The sequence below is a fragment of the Cibotium barometz genome, chromosome 9 (genome assembly GCF_041138505.1).
Source record: "Cibotium barometz isolate CiBa-2024 chromosome 9, ASM4113850v1, whole genome shotgun sequence".
NCBI lineage: Eukaryota > Viridiplantae > Streptophyta > Polypodiopsida > Cyatheales > Cibotiaceae > Cibotium > Cibotium barometz.
This window is the reverse complement of record NC_141054.1, coordinates 13,431,780-13,442,832: the sequence shown is the minus strand read 5'-3', so window position 1 is coordinate 13,442,832 and position 11,053 is coordinate 13,431,780. Positions and strand designations below refer to the sequence as shown.

General features: G+C 41.5%; 1 protein-coding gene across 4 annotated transcripts; it reads left to right on the top strand.

Annotated features, from left to right (window-relative positions):
• The first annotated feature begins 673 nt into the window (after positions 1-673).
• LOC147635270 (thiamine phosphate phosphatase-like protein) lies at positions 674-10,434 on the top strand. Of its 4 annotated transcripts, none has more exons than XM_086802502.1 (6): positions 674-852; positions 7,766-7,920; positions 8,713-8,834; positions 8,917-9,112; positions 9,214-9,322; positions 9,424-10,434. In XM_086802502.1, the coding sequence occupies exons 2-6, from the start codon at positions 7,774-7,776 to the stop codon at positions 9,594-9,596; spliced, it is 747 nt and encodes a 248-aa protein (XP_086658628.1). In that variant the 5' UTR covers positions 674-852; positions 7,766-7,773; the 3' UTR covers positions 9,597-10,434. The 4 variants fall into 4 exon arrangements, with proteins under 4 accessions (XP_086658628.1, XP_086658625.1, XP_086658626.1 ...); XM_086802499.1 differs by having other exon boundaries at positions 693-818; XM_086802500.1 differs by having other exon boundaries at positions 693-818; positions 9,214-9,347.
• Positions 10,435-11,053: the final 619 nt, after the last annotated feature.

The window sequence follows — 11,053 nt, the reverse complement described above, 5'->3', positions numbered from 1 at the left end:
CTGTGCCACGTTAGACCATAAGGTGCCCTCTCCAGCCAAAGGCAGGAGCTCTTCTAATTTCGATCGACGTGCTCAGAGAGGGTACGGTACATAGGGTTGCTTCGTCGGTGTGACATCTGAGTATGCTTCTGGTAAAATATGCCGAGTTTGCATTAACACCTTGAACATAAGTTTTGGTTTTAGCAGTGGATTCCCAGCTCTTATGAATCCTTCGTACTCTACAGCAGACAAGGACTCAAGAATAGTATCATCATTAAAAGATTCAATGGTGTCTTGTGGGAGAGTGTGACGTACCTCCTGAGTTTGCCGTGGGGGAAACGGGTCAGGTGCCGGTACCTCTTCGGGGGGTGAGAGTGTTAGTGGGAAATTCTAAGGGTTGAGAAGTGAGAGTAGAAAAAATATAGTCAGCTTGAGATTTGCCAGTATGTGGAGCATTTGGATATGGATTAAGTAATTTATTGGCGACATAGAATATACGGGGTAAGTAGGGTTAAATCATAAACTTGAAGTTTCTTCCTGACCATGGCTTGAACTTGGGGGTGGGTGGCTAGGTTTGTGGAGCTTCATAAAGTCTTGGAGCTTAGTTATATCCTCAAGATTTATGTTGGGATACTCAATATGTGTTTTATCAAAAGTATAAAGTATAAAGGACGTTGTTGCAATAGGCAAATGCTAATGCTAAAATAAAAATATATTGGGGATGGTGGGTCCCTATTGTTTTGAAAGGCTAACACAAGGTCACCGATGTAGAAGGAGCAGTCCACTTACAGAGTTCGTGTTATACTCGATATCCAGGCCTTGTTCTGAAGCGGACTACGGTACAGCGTCTTGCAAATTTTCTTTGCTGCCACGGTTAGGGTTTTCAATGGCCATGCCCTTTTATTTCTTTTAGGTTTTTGTGTTTAATTGAAGCAGAACTCTAGAATTTCAGAAAAGCGTAGCTTGCACAATCGCCTGCTCTCAGTTGCAAAATACGTTAAGGACATTGCTTATGGATGCTTATCTTTCACTACTACTCAAGCTTGATGAGAGCTCTATATTGTTTATGCAATCTTTTTTTTTTGTGTGTGTGTGTGTTAGGAATGCCTTTTCCTAACATACACACACAAAAATATATATATATATATATATATATATATATATATATATATATATGTATGTATGTATGTATGTATGTATGTATGTATGTATGTATGTATGTAGAGAGAAAAAATCAAGCTAGTGATGTCGAATCGGAGCATGCTTATGAGCTATGGTTATCTGATGATGAGCTTGCTAAATGAGTTTGATTTATAAGTTTTTGAGGTGCAATTTTACAGACTAGATCCAGATTTACAACTTACACGGGATGTGCAATCTCGATATAGATTGAATTTTTCCACTTGCCTAGGTGCATAAAGGAATTTTTTTTATTACAAAAGTGTTATTCTCATTAAATTTGATTTCTATGCATAGAATATATGTATATATATGTATATATATATGTATGTATGCATGTAAAAGTTAAGCAGGAGTGGACTCAAAATGACCCTGTGTCCGGGTTCTTTCATTTGACTAATATCTCTGTTGATTTACCGGTTCCCTTGATGCACATTGTTTTTTATACCTACCAAGGTCATGTTTGGGACTTCTAAAAGCATCTTCCTTTTTTTTTTTGAAAAACAAGCCTCAAAACGTCTTGCTCTCTTTCATGGCACAAGCCAATCTTGCCCTCATACGAGAAGCAAGCCTTTTGCTCTCTGGACACATATGTGCCCTGCAAAAACATACTGCCCATGATGAAAATGAAACAACAAATCATTCAAGGAAATGATACAATGTCAAGCCGAAGTATATATGTTGTCACTGGGATTGACATCGTGCACAATAGCAACCCTCTTGCTGTTATGTTTGGTAAGAACAACGATCCTTTGGCAGCATGTGCACATGTAGCCCGCTCTAGAGCTCTCTTTGTTATCTTTACACACATAGCCCTCTCCGGAGCTTTTCCATGTTATCTTCACACATGCAACATTCTATGGAGCTTTCCTTGTGAGGGCAAAAGGACGAAAGGACCAGATGTATGAGAGATCATAGCAAAACAACACAGCATGAAATGGGTGAGTGAGTGTGTATATGATGGTGAGTGAAAATATGTACAAGGGTTGCAAGTCTACATCGACAACCACTTGTTTGCAATACTGTATTCATATGCATTGGTATGGAAATCTGGTCAGAAATGCCCATGACACTATGTACTTGATTCTCCCAAGATCAATATACTTTATTTGAGGGAGGGGTCGGCCGTTCCGGCTCATTGTGTGTCTCTTGTCAATTCAGCAATTTACTTCTTGTATTTTGAGCAAGTGTCCATCAAATCTTAGTGTATTTAAGTGTATTGATTAGCATTGTGTTCAACCAAGTTACAAGTACTCTCCTCTTTAGACATGATGCTGAAGTCGGTGGTCGTGTCGGAACGCAATCTGACCATCCAAGGATGCCCTGTGTACAAGCTGAATCTGATACCATTGTAATATGCAGCGGAAGTCTTCGTATCGGAGGATCCTGTCACACAAATACTCACACCGTCTTCTGTATCCTGAGTTTTGTGAGTTTAGCAATCCACTTTAATACTTCAAACTTTAGAGAGATGAGAGAGAGAGCACCATATGGAGTCCGAATTATCCAATGAAGGGCCCCCTATCCCGTTACCGAGATAGAATTTGCTTAATTATCTTTAAAGAGACTGACGGTGTGACTGACGATAAGCCAAACGCAAGACCTCTGAACACCAAGTGTTGGGCTGAACTGTGCACTGCTGTAGAAGTACCAAAGATGTCCGATCTCGAGCCTATGCACTCTTCCCAGTGGTATGAATGAGGGATGCAAAGCTAGGGCTGAGAGAGGGGCTGTTTGGGTCTGTTCTAGAATGTATATGAATGTTGTAAATGAATGAGAGTGCTGCGTTTTACCTTCACCAAGTGGCTTGAGCAAAACGATGAATGAATGAATGCTGAAAACTGTATGGATGCAGAAAACACAAGATGGACTGAAGGCTGAATGCTGAACTGCTGCGTTTTACTGATGTAGATGGTTGAATGCTCATGCGTTTGAGGCGCCTAGGGCTGTAGGAGACAAACTTTGAAGAGAGATGGCTGAAACTGTAATCGCCTATGCTCCTGGGACTGAGGATGGTAAGCGCTTGATGGCTCTCTTGCTGAATATGATGAATGACTAAATGATTATGCCAAGCCTCTATTTATATGGACAAGATGTGCCAGTCGGCTGGCTACAGAGTTGGCCGACTGTACATGTCCAAATAAAATGTCCCAATAATGTATAAAATGCTAAAAATTTTGGAAAAATTACCAGAAAAATCCTAGATAAATCCTGGATGCTATTTGAGGTTTCTGCAATGGTCTAGATGTTATGCATGAATTTTTAAGTGGGTTAAGGAACTTAGATTGACTGACTGACTGACTGACTATGGCTGAGAATGACCTACGTAGCTCGTGCCTGACTTATCCTGGAGTGAGGATATACAATGGGATCACGGCGTACGACAAATATCATCCTGAATGGAACTAATACTCTACAAATGTTGCATTGCTGGTCCCAGTCGGGAATAGGCTCATACTGACGGAACCACTGAATTCCTAAGATCATGTCACACCCCAACAGAGGCGAGACGATGAAATCTCGTTGGAATGAGGCCTTTTGAACTTCAAAGGCAAATTGGTGTGCCTTCTGGGAAATGTGGGTGCGAAGACCAGGTGTAAACCCGTCCACATCCAGATGATAACATACGTTCTCGATTGAGCTCTCGTTAGTGCTCCTGAGCGGCGAGTTCATCTTGACGTCGGTCTTCGTCAATCCTACGTTGGGCTTCCTCATAGTCCCGTCCTTCTGCTTTTTCTTGTTGCTTTCTAGCTTCTGCTTCTGCTTTTTCTTCTCTTCGTTGGGCCTCGTCCTCTCCCCTTTGTTGTTCCATCTGAATGAAGAGGGAAATGTAGTCGGGTGCTGTTGCTGCCTCCAAGAGTTTGAGACGCTCCATGAGCAGCTGGTTCTGAGCTCTAAGAAGAGCTATGGTGTCTGCTGTAGACGGAAGAGCAAGGTCTCCTTCGGGGGAGACATCTTTCGGTTGATGAGTACTCTCCTCTGTAGACATGATGCTGAAGTCGGTGGTCGTGCCGGAACGCAATCTGACCATCCAAGGATGCCCTCACGGTAGGATACGGTGTGTGTGTGTACAAGTTGAATCTGATACCAATGTAATATGCAGCGGAAGTCTTCGTATTGGAGGATCCTGTCATACAAATGCTCACACCGTCTTTTGTATCCGGAGTTTCGTGAGTTTAGCAATCCACTTTAATACTTCAAACTTTAGAGAGATATGAGAGAGAGAGATGAGAACTGTACACCGTATGGGGTCCCGAATTACCCACTGAAGGGCCCCCTATTCCGTTACTACCGAGATAGTATTTGCTTTATTATCTTTAAAGAGACTGACGGTGTGACTGATGATAAGCCAAACGCAAGACCTCTGAAGACCAAGTGTTGGGCTGAACTGTGCACTGCTGTAGAAGTACCAAAGATGTCCGATTTCGAGCCTATGCACTCTTCCCAGTGGTATGAGGGAGGGATGCAAAGCTAGGGCAGAGAGAGGGGCTGTTTGGGACTGTTCTAGATTGTATATGAATGCTGTAAATGAATGAGAATGCTGCGTTTTACCTTCACCAAGTGGCTGGAGCAAAACGATGAATGAATGAATGCTGAAAACTGTATGGATGCAGAAAACACAAGATGGACTGATGGCTGAATGCTCATGTGTTTGAGGTGCCTAGGGCTGTAGGAGACAAACGCTGAAGAGAGATGGCTGAAACTGCAATCGCCTATGCTCCTGGGGCTGAGGATGGTACACGCTTGATGGCTCTCTTGCTGAATATGATGAATGACTAAATGATTATGCCAAGCCTCTATTTATATGGACAAGATGTGTCAGTCGGCTGGCTACAGAGCTGGCCGACTGCACATGTCCAAATAAAATGTCCCAATGATGTATAAAATGCTAAAAATGCTAGGAAAATTACCAGAAAAATCCTAGATAAATCCTGGATGCTATCTGAGGTTCCTGCAATGGTCTAGATGTTATGCATGAATGATGTGCAATATGCAGGATGCTTTCTGATGCAAACCCTAAGGTTTCTACTGACTGTATATGCATGAATGCGTCTCTTTAAGTGGGTTAAGGGACTTAGATTGACTGACTATGGCTGAGAATGACCTAGGTAGCTCGTGCCTGACTTATCCTGGACTGAGGATATACAATGGGGTCATGGCGTACGTTAAAAATCTTCCTGAATGGAACTAATACTGTACAGATGTTGCATTGCTGGTGATGAGCCAGTTTGTCACCATGCACTACAGTGCAGAGTGCATGTGACACCAAATCTCAGGGGTGTTGAGATATGCGTAGTCGTATATATACACAGAGAAGACTGTTTGTGTTGGTTTTAGTTATGTTGTTTTGATGGAGTTTGATGAGGAGAAACAATAGTGAATGAAGAGGTGACTTGAGTTGAATCAGTTCTGTGTCAGTTAGTTTATGTTTGAGTCCACAAGTTCTAAAGGAGGCAGCTTGATCAATTGTGTGTCAGCATAGGTCAGCTGAGGTAGTTAAAGTTTTAGTTTGTCTTGTTTAACACTTTTGAGGTTTGGGCTGACAAACAAAAGCGGTCAGAAGTTAGTCTGACAAGTTGAGCATAGCTAGTGGTCTAGGTGTCAGTTAGAATGTGTCAAGTCAGAAGGGAGTTGACTTACATCAGCTGAGGCCCAATAGGGGTTAGTTGTGGTTTATAAGGAGTGGTTTTGGTCTCTCTATATTGAGGAGGAAAATTTTGGGTTAAGTTTGACTGTCAGCTGTCAGCTGTCAGCAATCAAACAGTTTTGAAAGAGAAGGTATCCCTGAGTCAGAAGACCTTCAGCAGCTGTCAGCTATGAGTATAGGGAGATGAATCCTGGTGGGGTTTGAGTGTCTTGGAGACTCAAGAGAGTTAGTGGACATAGCGGAGAGAAATTCTGCTCCAGTTGGGTTAACTGTGAGTTCTACACAAATTTTTGGAACAATTAAGAGTAGTATTTGAGACAATTAAGGGCTCAATAAATACTTATTGGACGAATAAGAGTTCAAAACAAATTTATAGGACAAGTGTTTGCTCATACCTCTTGGAGTGGATCTGCCCTTGCCCATGGACCTGTTGCTCATCATTTCCTTTTATCATACCTCGCGAGAGAGAGAGAGAGAGAGAGAGAGAGAGAGAGAGGGGAGAGCTGCAAAAAGAGAGAGAAACATGACTGCTAGGCGAGTGACAGGAACTGTTAGTAGGTGTGTGTGTGTGTGAGTGAGAGAGAGAGAGAGAGAGGCGGAGGGGGAGAGCTTCAACGAGAAAGAGAGGAACACGACTGTTAGGTGAGAGACAGAAACATGGGTATCAGTAGGTGTGAGAGAATTGTGGGTGATATGTGAGAATGCTAAGAGAAAGGGAGGTGTTAGGGAGAGAGGCACAGGCATTAGGTGAGTGAGTGACTTGGGAAAGATACATGGCAGAGAGAGAGAGAGAGAGAGAGAGAGAGAGAGAGTTGGCTGGCCTGTTTGAATAATAGAGGCTTAGGGTGCTGGTTTGTGCATGTGGCTTGTAGCAGGGTATTGCACGTGTAGGTTGTGTACAGTCAGGATGTGACTGGTTGGGTCATCTGTTCGTGGAGGTTCAGGTTGAGGGCTGCAGGATATGAAACTGTGTGGATTGTGGTGCAGTGCATGTGTGGGTCCATCTGTTCGTGGAGGTTTGGGCTGAGGGCCGGGGGATATGAAACTGAAGAACAAAGATGGGCTGTGTTGACGGTTGCAGATGTGTCACACTAGAGGGTGGGAGGCTGAAGAGCTTAGATGTGTAGGAACAATGAGGGAATTTCATGGACATGGGAAGACAGGCTGTGTTGACAGTTGCAGATGTGTCACAGTCAAAGAAAGTGGAGGGTGGGTGTCTGAAGAGCTTTGAGGGAATAGCATGGACATGGGAAGACAGTTTGTCTTATCTCGATGTCAGAGATGTGACATTTTTTTTGGGTACTATTTTAAATAGTATGCTTACTGCCCTGATCAACGGTAGTCTTGTTGGCGTGTAAATGTTGCTTTTTGCCGTGATCTGTACTAGGACCATGACTCCAAAACTTGGTATGCCATGCATACGGAGATGATTGTGTTCATGGAAATAATATTTATTTTTTGAAGTCTGGTTCTCCTTGTGATTACATAATATGGTATCTACAGACAGGTCCCCTGCCCATCAGATCAGAGGAGGGTTGGATGGGGCCATCCCTGGCCATGAAGGTAGATCTCCCCTTTTCCCGGGTGGGGGTTGTGTCTGTGAAGACCTTAAGTACTTGTGAACTGTTCTTCTTACCTGTAAGTGTCTATAAAGGTGAGATCTCCCCTTTTTCTAGGTGGGGGTTGTGTCTGTAAAGACCCTGAGTATTTGCGAACTTAGTCCTTGTGATCTATAAGTATGCTATGAGTTAATGCTGAAGCTTTTTCTTTACAGTGGATGTTAATGTTGGTATTTGTTGGCATTGCACTTTGCAGTTCAGTGAAAGTTAACTGGGTGAGTGTTGTGGTTTGCATGGTTGAGAGGTGAAAGTTAATGGGTGAGGCATGTGTGGTTTGCATGGTTAAAGACTACTTGTTACTTAAACGAAATACTTGTTACTTAAACAAATTATTCTATAGGTATCGTAATGGAGGAAGCGAGCCCACTCCTCATTTTTGACTTCGACCACAGCCTTATTGACTGCAATAGCGATCCATGGGTTGTGGATCACCTGGGGGCCTCCCAGCTCATGCTCTCCCTGCGCCCAACCATCCCCTGCTGGACGGATCTCATGGTCTCCTCCCCCCCCCCTCCTCTCTCTGTGTCTATATATATATTTATATGTATATATATATATGTATATGTATATGTATGTATATGTATATGTATATGTATGTATATATACATACATATGTATGTATACATACGTATACATACATACATATGTATGTATGTATATGTATGTATATGTATGTGTATATGTATGTATATGTATGTATACATACATATACATACATATACATATACATATACATACATATATACACATATACACATATATGTGTATATATGTATATATGTGTATATATGTGTATACACATATATGTATTTATATGTATATATGTGTATATATGTATATGTATATGTATGTATATATACATACACATATGTATGTATACATACATATACATACATACATATACATACATACATATGTATGTATGTATATGTATATACATGTAGATATATATACATATACATACATATATGTATATGTATATGTATCTATACATACATATGTATATTGTATACATGTAGATATATATACATATATATACATATATGTATATGTATATGTATGTATGTATATGCATGTGTATGTATATATATGTATATTGTATGTATGTATATGTATGTGTATGTATATATATGTATGTATATGTATATGTATATGTATATGTATGTTTATGTATGTATATATATGTATGTGTATGTATGTATATGTATGTATGTCTATATATGTATATATATGTGTGTGTGGGAGGACAGACCTAACTCATGGCGAGATTTTGGGTGGGCTTTACAGGACAGGATGATGGTGGAACTTGCAGCTTGTGGGAACACAGTAGCTGACATTGAGGGCGTATTGAGGAAGATACCTCTCCACCCTGCCATGATGAGAGCCATTTATGCAGCGAACTCTTGGGGGTAAAGCTACTGTACCTCCCAATCTTTCACATGGGCATTTTCAACTTGTCAATTGTGTGTTCTCTCTGTCTCTCTCTCGCAGATGGGAACTGCGAGTTATAAGTGATGCCAACGTTTTTTTCATCCAGACTGTGCTTGCATCTCACCACCTAGAGCAGTATTTCACAGAGGTTCACAGCAATCCAGCACACGTTGATGAGCAAGGAGTTCTCCGCATCCACCCATACCATTCATCTCCTCCGCATGTTTGCCTGATTTGCCCTCCCAATATGTGCAAAGTAAGGTACCTTACACAACCAATTCGTTTTGAATTATTGCAGTGATACCTTTCCTCCATTTTTCTCATCATCACGAAGTGTCCTGCCTCTGTCTGCTCTAGGGGCTGATTCTAGACAACATAAGGGCGGCTGCTCCATCTCCAAATCGACGAATCATTTATGTTGGAGATGGGCGTGGAGATTACTGTCCATCTCTGAGGTTGCAGGAAGGTGATCACGTGCTGGCTAGGGAAGGGTACAGCCTCTTATCACTTGGCTTTCAAGCATTTCTTTTCGGCCTTTGTAGTTACATTGGCCTTTCAATGTTACAGGTATCCTTTGTGGAGGCTTCTCAAAGAAAATAGCCAATTGGTTAAAGCAAAAGTTCATGCATGGAGTTCGGCCTTGGATGTGGAAAATTTTGTTCTCCGTTTCTATGAATCAGAAGAGAAACCTTGAGCCCTCTTTCTTTCTTGGTGATGCCATAAGCTCCTTCCAATATTGAAGGAAGTTGCATGTCCCTTGAGCATCTATCCACTTATTTACAAGATGGTGGGCTCAATGGAGATTTCATTTTTGTGAAGTACAGAGGCACACATTATATTTGAAGTTGTAAAAAGCTACAGAGATCCAAGTAGGGTCACCTATGGGGAAGATCATCATTTACCTGGTAAAGCTGTTAATGTATGTTATTTAATGCTTGTGATGCAATTCAATATTCTCACAATTCCCAACTGGAGCAATGCCTGAATGCATTTTGTAGCACACAAGCAGACGGACATGGATTACTTTTGAGTTGGCACACACAGATTTGTAAAAAAGAAAGAGGACATGCCTTTATTACTTCACACGCAAGGGCTTTCACTTGGTCAAAAAGTTGACATGGACTGCCAACTCAAGGTCTCTTTATAGGTTTTGTGATCAGTCTCCCAACTGTGGACTTCTCGATGATTTTTTCTGGATATTGCAGAGGAGCTTGTGAATGGAATGAAAGGGAGTCGTCCAATCTGCTACTTTGCAGTCAGCAATGTATTGGCTGGTGGTTGTTGGCCCTGCATGTGAAGTGGAGGAGCATCCCAATAAGGAGGCCTGCCCTTAACAGCAACCAGTCATCTTGTTGCAGACCAGTGCCGGCCAGCTGCTCCTAAAGAATGCCATTTTTGTTTTGGTTGCATTTAGTGTAGTTGATGCAATGTAGGATTGGTTGTCAGTTGCTGCTGCAGCCCAATTTTCCTGGCCGGTCATGGTTACCTATCCTTTTCTGTTCTATGAATGTTTGACATGTCCGCTGTATGCTAAAGCTCAACCTCTGTTTTTTTAGTAAATAGACATTTCTTATCTCGAAGAGTCCAAGGTCTTTTTTTATGGCACGTGCGCACAGTGAATACTCAGGTTCTCATAGCTTAGCAACGTTAAGGAAACCTACATTCTGCCTATCACCTCAGGAGTGTAGAATAAATCTGTTAAATCAAGGTGGTTTGTATATCTTGGCCATGTGTATGAATTGTGCTGGTATCATAAAGCTTAATACTACCTTAAATACTATTTTCAGCTTAATCGAGGTGAGGTGAATGGTTGATGAGCTGCCACTTACGGAATCGGAATATGTAATAGGCAATGCAATAAGCCTTGCTAGCTCCAAACCATTAATGTTCATAAATGGATCATGTGCTAGGTGGTGGGTGTTTTTAAGCCCTAATACCTGTTAGTACCTTGAAACCTACATTGCTAGATATTTGCTGTGTTTCTATATTTTGGCTCATGTGTCATGTCCTTCTGATTGCATTTAATGTGTATAGCATTTTTGGGCTGCGCAAGAAGGAGACCAGATTTTGCATGGTAAGAATTTTCTGATTGATTTTATCACCCCCCTAAAAGAAATCCCAATACCTTTTTTTTTTCTTTGGTTTGTGATCTTTTGCACCCACCTCATCTATACATAATTGAATTATTTGATGCGAT